Source organism: Trichomycterus rosablanca, chromosome 26 (assembly GCF_030014385.1).
Source record: "Trichomycterus rosablanca isolate fTriRos1 chromosome 26, fTriRos1.hap1, whole genome shotgun sequence".
NCBI classification, from domain to species: domain Eukaryota; kingdom Metazoa; phylum Chordata; class Actinopteri; order Siluriformes; family Trichomycteridae; genus Trichomycterus; species Trichomycterus rosablanca.
In genome coordinates this window covers 11,453,984-11,470,356 of record NC_086013.1, presented here as the reverse complement: position 1 = coordinate 11,470,356, position 16,373 = coordinate 11,453,984, and the positions used below count along the sequence as shown (strand labels likewise).

The 16,373-nt window shown below is 39.8% G+C and overlaps 1 protein-coding gene across 1 annotated transcript; it reads left to right on the top strand.

The window, feature by feature from the left end:
* ywhag1 (3-monooxygenase/tryptophan 5-monooxygenase activation protein, gamma polypeptide 1) lies at positions 1 to 14,821 on the top strand. The gene is made up of 2 exons (XM_062988283.1): positions 1 to 190; positions 11,118 to 14,821. The coding sequence occupies exons 1-2, from the start codon at positions 104 to 106 to the stop codon at positions 11,772 to 11,774; spliced, it is 744 nt and encodes a 247-aa protein (XP_062844353.1). The 5' UTR covers positions 1 to 103; the 3' UTR covers positions 11,775 to 14,821.
* Positions 14,822 to 16,373: the final 1,552 nt, after the last annotated feature.

Sequence of the window (16,373 nt, the reverse complement as noted above, 5' to 3'; positions counted from 1 at the left end):
AGAGCGTGCGTGTGCAAGCGCTTCTATACTGCATCGCTCACCACATACATTCACCTTTACCTAAACTCAGTTAACGCTCACAAACGAGACTTTTTGCGGAAAAATGGTGGACCGTGAGCAGCTGGTTCAGAAAGCCAGACTGGCAGAGCAGGCTGAGAGATACGACGATATGGCAGGTGCCATGAAATCGGTAAGTTTGTGCATCAGAATTTTTATTGACTGACAGATTCATCATTCATATGATTCATCATTCTCCGTCTGTTCTGGTTTCATTCGGGATACACGAGTTTATATGGTCGATAATGGAACAGAATTGTAGGATATTGGAATGCATATGATCTTGCAAGACAATTTTAAGAGGTGAATTAATTGAATAGCAATAATGCAGATATATGATCCATTTCAATATTACAGCAAGGCCCTTGATTTGTGCAATCTGACTGCAGTCAGGATGGATGTATGTATGCATATCATACCATGCATAGGTCTCAGTGTAACGCAAAGTACTAAATGTGTACTATACAGTATTTATGATATAAAAATACTTTAATTAATATGGAATGACTGGTGTGGTGTGTCGTGATCGACTGAATGGTGTTTAATTTTGGGGCGGTGCCTTTGGCCACATCCCTAGGAACAACAGACTGGACATACAGTACATGTCCATAGAAGGATCGAGGTTTAAAAATGAGATCAAATCCAATACCAATGTGGTTCTGCAGAGAACAACTGTGTTATGCAATGTCTTCCAACTAGAAATGTAAATCTGGATGATCCGATTACTCCGTTAACAGAGTGATGTTTTTATTTGCACCAATATAATTCGGCTGCACAGTCATGCATTATGATGGCATCCAGGATCTGTATGATGATGTTCATCGTTATGAAGGATGCGGCGATGCTGTCTCACGCCTCGCTTTGTGTCTACAATCTCATAAACGACCCGCAGTTCGTTTTATATAAGATTAACATATAAACCACCACGACTGACGTCTAGTTATATGATTCATACAGTCATTCATACAACTGTCACAATGTAGAAATGTTGTAATGTTGTAATAATGATCTGCAGCTTTTTGGTGGCGACAGCAGCATCCCACAGCTGCCCCCCCCCCCCCTCCCTCAGAAAGGCGTGTGCAGGTTTTATGCCAAGGTGCAGAGTCCGTACTGCACCATTTCACTACTCCATCAGCATTCCTTAAACCCCATAAAATCACATCAGCAAACCTACAATAGATAATAGATATCTTAAATCATTTAGAACAAGATCATATTTATTGGATGACCACACATAAGGCGATGTAGGCATCTTCACTTTTGGCTATTCATTAGCATCAGGGAATACCTCATTATGCTACAATGGTGCCTGCTGCTTGCAACTATTAAACTAAATGTTATCTACGTGTCAAAAATCAGATTTATTATTATTATTTTAATGTTAATTAACACATTTCAGACTGTTTTAGTCACAACAGACTAAATACCAAAAGTAAATCTTAGTCATTTATTAGACAGGAAATACCACAGCATGCTACAGTGTAGCTTGCGGCTATACTTAGCTTTTTTATATACTTAGGCTAATCAATTTTTTTATTATAAACCAAAATATATAAATGTATACATTCTTAGAGTCTTAGAGTACCACCGATTTCCTAATTTAATAGTCAACCACATATATTGCTATTTACCAGACAAGGTTGTCAAGCTAAGGCCTGCAATTCATGATAGCGTGGCCCACACCGCTATGCCAGAGGCCAATTATTCCATTTTATTAATACATGCGGCGTTCAGTCCGCGAGAGTGGCTTTTGGACGCTGTTAGGACCCATTGCGTCCCGGCTGATTAAAATTTTAAGAATATTATACTGCAGAGGATTAAGGAAATACCTCCGCATGATATAGTGTAGCCAGCAGCTACTTAACAGAAATGTATCTGAAGGGAAGCTGTAGCCTAGTGGTTAAGGTAGTGGACTAGTAATCAGAAGGTCACTGGTTCAATCCCCACCACTGCCAGGTTGCCACTGTTGGACCCTTGAGCAAGGCCCTTAACTCTCAATTGCTTAGACTTTATACTGTCACGACTGTAAGTCGCTTTGGATTAAGGCGTTTGCTAAATGACAAAAATGTAAATCTGTTCGAAAAGATGTAGACAATTATTACATTTCATTAAGATGTTTTAACATCACATATTGCAAAAAGTTGTTTTAATCAAGAGGGTTTTAGAGGGTTTTGTTCTGTTCAAACACAAAACATTGTCTATATACACATAATTTGATGAGTTTAGCATGGAGGGACTTAAGTGGCCTGCACAGAGCCCTGACCTCAACTCCTCTGAACACCCTTGAAATAAATTGGAACATCAATTGCAAGCCAGGGCTTCTTGTTCAACATTCATACCTGACCTTACAAATACTATTTTGACTCACTGGGCACAAATTCCTACCAACATCATCCAAAACCTTGTGGAAAGCCCTCCTAGAAAAGTGGAAGCTGTTATGTGAACAAATGCAAATGCACCATCCTGTTATTGTCGCCACACATGACCATGCTACAATATAGCCTGCAGCTTAAAACTATATAGTCAAACTAAAAGAATAATCAGTTATGACTTTTTATTAAAAAACACACACAATTAAAAAAAGAGAGAGAAACCATTATCTAATATACTGTATTAACACCACTTCATTTTAAGCAATTTGTTTCTTTGAAGAATTACGTTAGCATACTATTGTAGCCTGGAGCTACAATATATTTCCCTATATTTTATTCCAGTGAACATCTAATTTTATAATATAAAAAAAAAACCTGCCTTGTTACATATTGGTGTGTATACATTTGCAAAATGTCACCAATAAGTTCATACAATATGCAGCCTCATCGTAAGACGTTAATTACACTAAGACAATACCTGAGCATGCTACAATGTAGCCTCTACCTTGAAACAATTTGAAGTAAATGCTATCGGTGGCTATCAGATTTTTATATTTTTTTAAATGTTTTTTATCAACAAATTTTCATTAATCATTAATGGATACATTTTCAAAACACTACCACAAACTGAATATCATATTATAAGCATATTCAGCAATCCATTAGCTTACGGAAGTCCCAGATTGTGCTACAACATAGCATGTAGCATGCAGCTATCTATTGTAGCATGCAGATATCCAAGTAGAGGTTTTTCTTGCACTTCAAATTTTCATAAGAGCATTTAACCATTCATTGGCCTAATACTAGATGTTACGCCTCAGCATACTAATAATTAGCATAAGTCTACAAATCAATAAATTTCTGACTGTCTGATAACATTTAGCAATCAGCATTAAAATCTTTTTTTTAATTGCTCTCTTTTTCTCCCAATTTAGTCATTTCCAATTCCCTATTGTAATTCCACTGCCTCACACCCACGTTGGGCAATGCACATCTAGTCTGTGGCTCCTCTCGCCCATGTTGGTACCATGTTGGCTCTTTATGCTACCCAGCGGTCGATTATTACAAATGCACATCGATCAACTGTGTGTGTAGTTATTTCGAACTGAATTTGATATTTATTTATTAGATACCAATTTGAATACATTTTATTCCTATTAAGCAATGTATCTAGGTAACAATTATTACAAAAGAACACAAACCATGGGGCCTACTTTAAGCTGAGGGCTAGGTTAATTAATTGCTAGCAGAAATGGCATTGTTCCATTTGAAAGTGAGCAGAACAGGAAGTAGTCTACTGATTCAGAATGCTTCGTCATGGTCTGGCTGATTTTGCTGATAGGAGATGAGATGAGTTAGATCTCTACATGAATATCTAACACAGACTCTAAATGTTAGGCACCCTTGGTATATATTGGTAAAGAGTGTAAAAATGTAAACATACATCTGTTAACTGTATGTGCTGTGCATATTGTGATATAACCTTGTAGCATGGCCTCCTACATCCTTGTCAGTGTTTGACTTTAGAGCATGTTTAACTGCATCCAATAAAAAGAACATGGAACAGTGGTCCCCTGCCAGAGCTGGGAAGAAAAATCAAACTGTCCAAAGCATCCAAACCTTTGCACATGCCTAAATTACTTTTTTTTTTTTTTTTATATATAAAGTAACTGTATGGTAACATTTGCATAAAGATTTTAATAGGTGCAGATGTTTTTAATTCTTCTTACTTAAAAATTTTACAAAAATATGCAGTTTGCAAACATTTGTCTCAACGATTAATAATAACTCTATTATTATTAATAACTCTATAATTATTTATTTACTTATTGCTAGTTATAACTTTTAGTTCATTTAATTCTGTGTTTATGATTTGTGTAAATCCTATTTATTTAAAGTATCCTCCAGGCCACCCAAGAAGGATGGGCCCTGATGAGTCTGGTTCCTCTCAAGGTTTCTTTCAGGGAGTTTTTCCTTGCCACAGTCGCCCTCGGCTTGCTCAACAGGGTTTTTTTGTATTTGTTGGTCCTGGATTTTGTAAAGTTGCTTTGAGACAATGTCTATTGTAAAAAGCGTTATATAAATTAAGTTGACTTGACAATCAGCACACTATGCCACAATTAAAAGAAACTCAGAGAGTTATTAAAATATATTAGTCCCTAATAGGTAACAAAACAATTTTATAGTTCACGGGACTCCACTGAATCACAGTAAGAGCACTTATCCCCTAAAGAAAAAAAAATGCTGGACAAGCTGAATCTTTTAAAAGGAGTTCAAGGTAACACCTCTTTTTTTTTTGGGGGGGGGAGGGGGGGGCTGTATTTTAATGAGAATGGTTCTGAAATAAAATGTCAAGCATGCTCATGGTCAGGTGTCCACATACCTTTGCCATATAGTATGTGTGCATTACAGCACATTATTTGTGTCTTCTTAACTTCCATAATCACAGAGAATGCCATTCTGGTCCACCTACTCTTCAGCAAAGCTTCTTTGCATTTTATTTTCCGCCTGCACCAGTCTGGTTACATAAGAAGAACATACTTCCAAGCAAAATCATCTTTAGTTCCATTTCCCTATCCAGCCCATTTCTCTCCACCCCAGGATCCCATCACTTTTTCATTACATGCTTTAGTGCGCAACCTCTGTCAGAAAATGAAGGCAAGATATATTACTTTACGTCTGCATCTCTTTTGCCCTGGAGAGAAGACAAATAAATCTTTTGATTAGGCAATTAAACATAAGCAATAAGGAAAACATTTGTTCAACCACTTTTGTCTTTGGTTTTTCTATGCCAAATTCTTTTGAACTTCTTTTATAACCAGTCAGTATTAGTCAATGGTCATCATCACTGTTTTAAGCTTTACTGAATAAATAAACACGTTACATGGCAGTTAGGTAGAACGATAACATTAAAATGAACATCAAGACAGAATGAGTTCAGCATTTGAAGTATAGACTTTAAAAATAGAAAGTCAGTAGCTAGCAGATCATATGCTAATTTAGGTGCAACTCGTATATTAAAGCTACTCTTGGAATTATTAATTACATTTACATTACGGGCATTAAGTAAATGCTTTTAATCCAAAGTGATTTACAACTGTGACGTAATGCAAGTGTTAAGGAGCTAGAATCCTTCGTGGAGCTAGAACCAGTGGCCATCCGATTTATAGTCCAGGACCTTAATTACCATAGCAAATTTAATAAAGTCCAGTGTGTTGACAACAGTTTGGAAAAGGCATTTTCTTTAGGAAACTTTTAGGGACTGTGTGTTAATGCTAGAAAAGCAATGTTGCTGCTCACAGTTTGCTCTCCCAGGGCGGTTCCAATGAGAGGCCCAAGACACTGGGCTGTATTTCCAAAAAGATACAGAACACAGGCAGCAGAAAGCCAGACTGGACCAAGCACCTGGCACCACAGTCTCAAAAGCAAGTCTGCCAGACAAGGAGACTGAGAAACCATTATATATATATAAATCCGTCCACCTGGAGCGAATTAACGCTTATTAGGCACAGGTGACGATCAATAAAGAGAGACTGAGATGTCAATCATCTGTTCCTTCATGCCCCCTTTGCCGGTCATAATGGAAATGCAGAAGGACAGAAATCTTAACATGGCTTATCTGCTTAATAAATTCAGCAGTGAGTCCATAGTGGCCACATCCCACCTTAATATTAAAGCCTTAAGCAAAATGTCCTAGACAGGGTTTAAAATTATAAATGCAGTCTGTTCACTGTCAGAATTAACACCTGTCTGTGATCTAAATAATTTAACTTCCTAGTTGCTTTATCATGAGTTAGTTTTTATAATGGAAGCATGTGTTTCCAAGACGGGAAGCATGAGTGCAATATTCATGTCGTGCTAAGCACATATTAGTGGTATTAAATTGGACGGATTTTATTTATTGACAGAATTTTTTTGCTAGTCGGTGGTTAATGGGTTCATTCTTAACAACCTCAGCACTTACATTACTGTACTGTTTTACACTTGCTTAAATAGGCAGAACTGGACACCCACACACACCGTTCATCCCTGCAAATGCCCGGACACTGTCGTCGTATCCAAGGCTGCGGCAGAGACTGTCTGCTACGGTCAAACAAAGAAGATAAGCTTCTCCTGTCCCCTTCCAAAAAAAAGGGTGTGAGGGTGATTGTGATATTTCACTAGCAGAAATAACTGGACACTTTTCTGTGTTCTCAGACCTTTGGCAATATCCAAGGCTGCAGCAGTCTGCTGTTCCCGATGAGGAAGGCAAGGCATCAGCTTCCCATATTACCCTTAAAACATATTTTCCACTGATGGTCTAGTGCACTGACATTTTCCCGATAAGCCACAATTCATTTGTACAGTTCAATTTAATTTCACTTGTAGGTGTCAAGTTAATGTTTTATTAGTAGTAGCGTTCAGATGGTGCAGTGGTAAATTGCGCTAACCCACTACCGCTGGGATCCAGGGTTCCAATTCACAGCTGCGCTATCGGCCAGTTGGGCATCTACATTGCCTACAGACATTATTTCCACCCAAGGAGGATGGGTCCCTGCTGAGTCTGGTTCCTCTCAAGGTTCGTCCTGTAATTTTAAAGGAGTTTTTTTTTTTTTTTTTGCTACTGTCGCGCTCGGCTTGCTCAAAAGGTACTGGATGCTTTGAGACAATGTCCATTGCAAAAAGCTCTATACAGATACATTTGACTTTACTTGACTTTGAGGAGGGTGGCCAATGCACCCCAATGGATTGGCGTCCTGTCCAAGGTGTGAAACTTCATTTGGCGCCGTGATTCTGTGACAGCAGATCTATTTGATCTATGTGGAGACGATCACATACATACTATATGGACATACACACCAGACATACTTTTTCTGTTCTATCATGACTGTATCCCTGTGCACAAAGCAAGCTCTATAAAGACATGAAGAAAATCTCGGTTTAAAGACACTCCAGTGGCCTGCACAGAGCCTTGACCTCAGCCTCATTGAACAGCTTTAGAATGAACTGGAACACCTTGGTCAAGACTTTTCCTGACCAACATTAGTGCCCATCCATACAAATGCTGTCATCTTTTGACTGAATGGGCACAGTTTTTTACATATATACAGTGTATCACAAAAGTGAGTACACCCCTCACATTTCTGCAAATATTTGATTATATCTTTTCATGGGACAACACTATAGACATGAAACTTGGATATAACTTAGAGTAGTCAGTGTACAGCTTGTATAGCAGTGCAGATTTACTGTCTTCTGAAAATAACTCAACACACAGCCATTAATGTCTAAATAGCTGCAACATAAGTGAGTACACCCCACAGTGAACATGTCCAAATTGTGCCCAAATGTGTCGTTGTCCCTCCCTGGTGTCATGTGTCAAGGTCCCAGGTGTAAATGGGGAGCAGGGCTGTTAAATTTGGTGTTTTGGGTACAATTCTCTCATACTGGCCACTGGATATTCAACATGGCACCTCATGGCAAAGAACTCTCTGAGGATGTGAGAAATAGAATTGTTGCTCTCCACAAAGATGGCCTGGGCTATAAGAAGATTGCTAACACCCTGAAACTGAGCTACAGCATGGTGGCCAAGGTCATACAGCGGTTTTCCAGGACAGGTTCCACTCGGAACAGGCTTCGCCAGGGTCGACCAAAGAAGTCGAGTCCACGTGTTCGGCGTCATATCCAGAGGTTGGCTTTAAAAAATAGACACATGAGTGCTGCCAGCATTGCTGCAGAGGTTGAAGACGTGGGAGGTCAGCCTGTCAGTGCTCAGACCATACGCCGCACACTGCATCAACTCGGTCTGCATGGTCGTCATCCCAGAAGGAAGCTGACGCACAAGAAAGCCCGCAAACAGTTTGCTGAAGACAAGCAGTCCAAGAACATGGATTACTGGAATGCCCTGTGGTCTGACGAGACCAAGATAAACTTGTTTGGCTCAGATGGTGTCCAGCATATGTGGCAGCGCCCTGGTGAGAAGTACCAAGACAACTGTATCTTGCCTACAGTCAAGCATGGTGGTGGTAGCATCATGGTCTTGGGCTGCATGAGTGTTGCTGGCACTGGGGAGCTGCAGTTCATTGAGGGAAACATGAATTCCAACATGTACTGTGACATTCTGAAACAGAGCATGATCCCTCCCTTCGAAAACTGGGCCTCATGGCAGTTTTCCAACAGGATAACGACCCCAAACACAACCTCCAAGATGACAACTGCCTTGCTGAGGAAGCTGAAGGTAAAGGTGATGGACTAAACCCAATTGAGCACCTGTGGGGCATCCTCAAGTGGAAGGTGGAGGAGTTCAAGGTGTCTAACATCCACCAGCTCCGTGATGTCATCATGGAGGAGTGGAAGAGGATTCCAGTAGCAACCTGTGCAGCTCTGGTGAATTCCATGCCCAGGAGGGTTAAGGCAGTGCTGGATAATAATGGTGGTCACACAAAATATTGACACTTTGGGCACAATTTGGACATGTTCACTGTGGGGTGTACTCACTTATGTTGCCAGCCATTTAGACATTAATGGCTGTGTGTTGAGTTATTTTCAGAAGACAGTAAATCTACACTGCTATACAAGTTGTACACTGACTACTCTAAGTTATATCCAAGTTTTATTTCTATAGTGTTGTCCCATGAAAAGATATAATGAAATATTTGCAGAAATGTGAGGGGTGTACTCACTTTTGTGATACACTGTATACTTCAAACTCTTGTAAAAAGCCCTCTCAGAAGAGTGGCTGGTGTTATAGCTGAATTGAATGGAATACCAATTGTCTTTGAAATGGGATCCCCGACAAGCTCATGGTCAGGTGTCCAAATACTTTTGGCCATATAGTGTATATGCATTCATATAGTGTATATCTATTTATAACCTTCATATCTCTCCACCGGTTGGCATTCGCACCTACATTACATTTCACTACTGTTACACATTTGCACACATGCTTATCCACCCACATACACTATTCATCCCTGTATCCTTGACTCCAGCAGAGATTTAAATATAGATTTTATATTGATATTTCAATAGTTATAGAAATAACCAGCTGGTTTTTCCTCTTCACCGTAATTAAAACATTTTTCTTTTGTATTTTAGTCACATATTAAAAAAAAACAAATGAGCTATATAACACTCCCACACAAATACATGCTGCCTTTACTATTTCACACACATTTTTCTACTGTTACACATTTGCACTCACACATATCCACCCACACACACGCACACACTGCGCATCCCTGCAAATGCTTGGACACTGTCGGTGTATCCAAAGCTACAGGAGAGACAGTCCGCTGCAACCAAACAAAGAGAAGTGCCTGGTTTCTATGGAAACTGAAGATTGCATTTGTTACATCGTATTGTGCGTATATACAGGAAAAATGATGTAGCAATTAAACGTTTCTATGATGCTGTGTTCATAACAAGAAATGTAGAAGCAGTTGTATGTTTCCAAATAATTCAGGTTTTGCATTTGGGATTAACGTAACATTCTCAAAATTAGAATTGCTCTTAGAATTAGAGAAGCACTAAGCAAATAAGGTTAAGAACTGGGCTTATCCTTTTTCTCTTGATGCTAACTGCCATCCCACAGGACCAGAAACATGTAGTAATTTATATTTGCATTTGTGTGGGTGTATGAATAGAATGTGGGCTTGTAGTATTTGATCAGAGCGAATGAAAAAATATTAAATAAATTAAAAAAAACAGCAGGGGAGTATTTTTTCATTTTTTGGTTATGACTGACCATCACCTGCCATCTATCTATGGTATCATAAATTAAATGTACACATTATATTTTATCAGCCCCACTTGCCATATAGAAGCACTTTGTAGTTCTACAATTACTGACTGTAATCCATCTGTTTCTCTGCATGCTTTGTTAGCCCCTTTCAAACTGTTCTTCAATGGTCAGGACCTCTACAGAGTAGGTATTATTTGGGTGATGGATCATTCTCAGCACTGCAGCGACACTGACATGGTGGTGGTGTGTTAGTGTGTGTTGTGCTTGTATGAGTGGATCAGACACAGCAATGCTGATGGAGTTTTTGAACACCTTACCGTCACTGCTGGACTAAGAATAGTCCACCAACCAAAAATATCCAGCCAACAATGCCCTGTGGGCAGCGTCCTGTGACCACTGCTGAAGGTCTAGAAAATGATCAACTTAAACAGCAGCAATAGATGAGCGATCGTCTCTGACTTTACATCTACAAGGTGGACCAATTAGGTAGGAGTGTCTAATAGAGTGGACAATGAGTGGACACAGTATTTAAAAACTCCAGCAGCGCTGCTGTGTCTGATTTACTCATACCAGTACAACACACACTAACACACCACCACCATGTCAGTGTCACTGCAGTGCTGAGAATGATCCACCACCTAAATAATACCTGCTCTGTAGTGGTCCTGTTGGGGTCCTGACCATTGAAGAACAGGGTGAAAGCAGGCTAAAAAAGTATGTAGAGAAATAGATGGACTACAGTCAGTAATTGTAGAACTACAAAGTGCTTCTATGTTGTAAGTGGAGCTGATAAAATGAACAGTGAGTGTAGAAACAAGGAGGTGATTTAAATGTTATGGCTGATCCATGTATTTTAAATTTGGCAATCCACCCATTGCCCAATTTAAGGAAAACGGTGAGTTTAAGGGTACAAATTTCTTCTTTTTTTTAAACTGTAAATCCCCTCTATTTCTTCTCTCCACCAGGTGACGGAGCTGAACGAAGCCCTGTCCAATGAAGAACGCAACCTGCTTTCTGTAGCCTACAAGAACGTGGTGGGTGCGCGGCGCTCATCGTGGCGCGTCGTCTCCAGCATCGAGCAGAAGACTTCGGCCGACGGCAACGAGAAAAAGATCGAAATGGTGCGCGCCTACCGTGAGAAGATCGAAAAGGAGCTGGAAGCCGTGTGCCAGGACGTGCTCAATCTCCTGGACAACTTCCTGATCAAGAACTGCAGCGAGGCCCAGCACGAGAGCAAGGTCTTCTACCTGAAGATGAAGGGGGACTACTATCGCTACCTGGCCGAGGTGGCCACCGGAGAGAAGCGCGCGGCCGTGGTCGAGTCGTCCGAGAAGGCGTACAGCGAGGCTCACGAGATCAGCAAGGAGCACATGCAGCCCACGCACCCCATCCGTCTGGGCCTGGCGCTCAACTACTCCGTCTTCTACTACGAGATCCAGAACGCACCCGAGCAGGCGTGCCATCTGGCCAAGACGGCTTTCGACGACGCCATCGCTGAGCTGGACACGCTCAACGAGGACTCCTACAAAGACTCCACCCTCATCATGCAGCTGCTCCGAGACAACCTGACGCTCTGGACGAGCGACCAGCAGGACGACGAGGGCGGCGAGGGCAACAACTAAAAAGAGAGCGAGATAGGAAGATGATGAGGAGAAGATCCTCAAGAATTACATGTTTCCTAGCCGTAACACACAAGAAAACATGCGTGCTCACAAAAATAAAGAAAAACAAAAAAGATTAAAGCAAAGTGAAAACGATTTATGAAACGGGGGGCAGATGGAACGTTGACAGCCACGTTCGCTGATGGTAGGACCACAGCCGCAGTTCTCATCTTTTTTTCCAAAAAGGTATTAGATTAAAATACATTCGACAAAATAAAAAATAACAAAACCATCTTAATAATAACATTCGCAGCTTATTTTTAGTTGCCTATGCAACATTTAGCAAAACAGCACCTGGCTCGTCAGTAAGTACCAGAAGACTAGGGTTAAAATACATCGCAAAATGTACACTGGCATAGGGACTGTTCCTGTAGTAGGACAAAGTCAAGCTGCTTATTTATAAGTGGAGGAAGTATTTCAAGCTGTCAGGGGTAGATGTTAAAAATAATGAGGATAAAAAATATATAAACTTGAATGTCATTGCCTTGCAGGTTTTCAAACAGGCTTTAGTGAGTATATTAAAGGATTAAGGGATGTTTTTTTTGGTCTGTGTTAAACATATTTGTGGATCCTAATGTGCCCTCAACAGTCAGTCAGCCATTCGTCTAAAGCATAGTTGTACGTGGAACTTCAAAAATGCTCCCAATAATCTACACATCACTGTGGTCAAGGGCTCAAAGACTATGCTAAAAAAAACAGTAGTTTAAGTTTCCGCCCATTAGTTACAATTTTATTTCAACTAAGAGCTAAAACTATTTATTGTCCTTAAGGTGAATCATCATTATTATTATTAATACAAATTGGAAATATAAAGTGACCCACAATATACAATATAATAAAGATTTAATAGCATGAAGAACAACAGAAATACATTATGGGCTGGGTGATATGACAGTATATACTGCTATTACAATATCAAAGTGTCTACCAATAGATATTCGGTTCCACCATTTAGACAGACATCTAAATGGATAGACTGGTGCTATAAACTAAAACACGCACCAGTGAACTCACAAGTTCAAATCCCAGCTCTGCTACCACAGACTCGATTGGCTGACGTCTGCCAAATTGGTGGGCTGAGATATTTCTATCAATGCTGCAATTGCGGCCTCTGCTGGCTGGTCAATGGCGCCTGCACACAGGGTAGACGGGGGATAACAGAGATCAGTGCGTGACTCTGTACGCGATACTGATCCCTGTGTGAACCCAACTCGTGCACGTGTCGGAGGGGGCGTGTGTTTGGGTCAGCCCTCTTCGGCCAGAGTAGGGGTCTGCAGCAGTGGAGCGGAGAAATAACCAGGTAATTGGAAACGATTAGATTGGGCGGGGGATGCAGAGGAACTGAATTTTTACAGGACTCTAAAGGTATATTTGCCATGAAAAAATGCCACTTTTATTCCAAAAGTACTACGTGATATTTAGCATTACTGTGATATTAAGAATATATACAATGATAGATGATGTTGACTATATTACCCACTTCTTATAGACATACCAATATTTTCAAAAGTCTAATGGAGAAGTTTAGACGCCCCTGGTTTTTCCTTTAAGTTCAGACAGGATAAGTAAACACATCTTCTACAGGGAAAATGCTATGATATTGCACTGCTATTTTTATAGCACAATTTCAATTGATTAACTAAATGTAACACGTTGGAAAAAATAAAATCAAAAATATTAAATGCGAACTTTTGGGGTAATCGAGTGGCGCAGTAGTCTAACATTCTAACACACCACTGTGGAGCCACCACAGAACCACCGACCTGGCCGGGCGTCCACACAAACACAGCCACCTGTGGGTCTTTTCCCGCTGCCGCTGCGATATCCGAACTCCGGGAATGATCGGGATTCCTGTCTAAGTGGAGGGTGTGGATTGGGGGTCACACTGAACGCAGCGTGGCTCTCCATACGTGATACCTTACGCTGGCAGGTGAAAAGAAGCGGCTGCAGATCAGACACGTATCAGAGGGGGCGTGTGGTGATCCGGCTGTCCTTGATCAGATCAGGGTTGTGCAAGCCGCAGCAGATTCACAATCGACAAATGGAGTATAATAAACTAAGCGAATAAACAAGAACCGTGCTTTGAAACGTGCAGTTTATTTCCTGTAGAAATTGTGTTCATTATAATTTAACTGTATTGTGTGAATCTGTCAAAACGAATCCCGTTGCTTTGTTATTAGGATCCACGTCACAACACACTGAACGGAACTGGAACTATCGGCTGTCTTTCTTTTTATTTTCATGGACTTTAAAAGTAAGATGGAGACTGTGCTGTGCTGGCAATGTCAAAACGGTAGAAGATCTTAAAGCAGCTTTGAGGTTTGTGATATTTTGGGAGGATTTTTTGTTTACTTTTTTTTTATTTTTCAACAACAACAAAAAATGAAACACTGCACTTGCCTATTATACTGTTTCTCAGTGTAAAACGATTACTGCTCCAATATTCTCGTTACTACAATATTGTGCATGCTGGTGATGTATTTATATACTGTAGCTTGACATTAACTTTGAAAGAAAAATGTAGATGTTATGTATTCATAGGAATAAGAAATGACTAGAATTCAATCTGATTATTATTATTTTCTATTTATTACTTTTTACTGAACTGTTTAAATTAATTATGTATTTTTTCTTATTTTCTTTGCTGAAGTATGCTACACAAGGCCGTAATTATTAACCATAAACTGATGCTATAGTGACCTGCAATTCTTGTATTTGGGTTCTAATAAACAAAGAAGTGGGGGGGAAAGAAATCACCCTTGTTAGTTTAACACTTTGTCTGGTGTTTTGTTATGGTGAAAGCAAAAATCACATTGTATGATTATTGAAATCCTTCTTTGTGATTATTTTCTGTCACATTTTACAGTATTCAACAGTCGGAAATTGCATTGTTAGCATCTCTACTGATATCTCGATGTGACTCATGTAGCGGATGCACAAGAGAAAAATAACAATAATAATAATGATGATAATAATAAATACATTAAAACACCCCAATGTCATTCTAACCGCATTTCAGTGCTGTTGTTGTTGTATTACATTTGACTAACATCTGCATGGCACCTTAACCCTCGTCTTTTAATCTGTCGCTGCTTTGTGTGTTGTAGGTTGACACAAATATTCACTAACTGGTGGAACATTATAGTAAGGCAGAAAAAAAGCACTGATAAACATTGTGTGCTTCTATTCAAGTCATCAATCACAGCACTTTGCATGCTCTCTGTTCACTCAGCCCCAGTGTCTGATTCAGTGCCATCCTGTGCCGTCGTCCACAAGACTAGCCTCCTTTGCTAAAGCTAATGTAATGCTAGCATCTGACACTCACTCACTGCCAAAGTAACAAGATTTGTTCTGCTGTGGATAGGATACTGAAATAATATATTACAATTATATTAAAAGAATTCCAAGAATCTATACTGTCTTAATTGACCAAAAATGCCTCTAAACATAATAATAAATTAAGTAGAACAATGAATTGTTTGATTTTTGTCTTCTCCTAAAAGGCATATAAACTTTGTCCTTATTGATAATATCTAGAGCTATAAATTGACATGTTATTTTAAATGTCCCTCTCTGATTCTATAGTTTAAGCTAATAAACTACATTTATTCACATGTTGCATGTAGACCCAAGGTGGATTTCAGTATCTGGCTTTCAATCTAATTATTTTTAGTGCTGTATTTAACCTGTTTAAAACATGCCAACCCTGACATTTGACAGATTCTAATTTACAGCATTAAAAGACATTTTATTAACAAGAGTTGGATTTTAGTTCCAAGTCTTGATTCATTATCATTTACAGAATTTATGTGGTGGTTAAATGCAAAATTCACCATCAAAACTTGGTCTCAGCCGCTCAGGTGGCGCAGCGGTAAAAGTACGCTAGCTCACCAGAGTTGGGGTTTCGAATACATCGTATCGAATCTCAGCTCTGCCTTCCGACTGGGTTGGGCGGCTGCATGAACAACGATTGGCTGTTGTTCAGGGTTAGGGGTAAAAAGTCGGCTCACAGGTCCTAATAACTGGTGCAACTGCGGCCCCTGCTGGCTGACTGATGGCGCCTGCACAGGGCTGAGGAATAACGCTGATGGGGGTGAGGCCCTTACCTTGCAACCCATTTTTTTCAGTGCTAACTAGATGAGGTTGGTTTATGAAGGTTACCTTACAAAACAGTTGTCAAAGCAATGAAAATACTTGATAGTAATGATGCTGTAGTCCCAAACTGTACAATATGTAACAAATACTTCACTATATGCCAGAAGTGTGTTAATCCCCCTCATAATTAGAGGCTCAAATGTTTTTCCCTTCCGATTACTAACAGGTGTATACAAATGTTAAACAAATTAAATGGTTCCAACTTTGTGCCAATGGTTTCTAAAAGACCTTTGCTTGTTCAGCACGAATTGCTGAAAATAATTGCTTTTTTAGCTACTAAATCAACCAGTTAACTATAATTTCACTAGCTTCACCCGGGCATAATTACCTTCCAGACCGGGATCTCCATCTCTATCAGAAAATCCTGTAAGAGATGCGGCATTGGACAAAGATTCACAGGACACA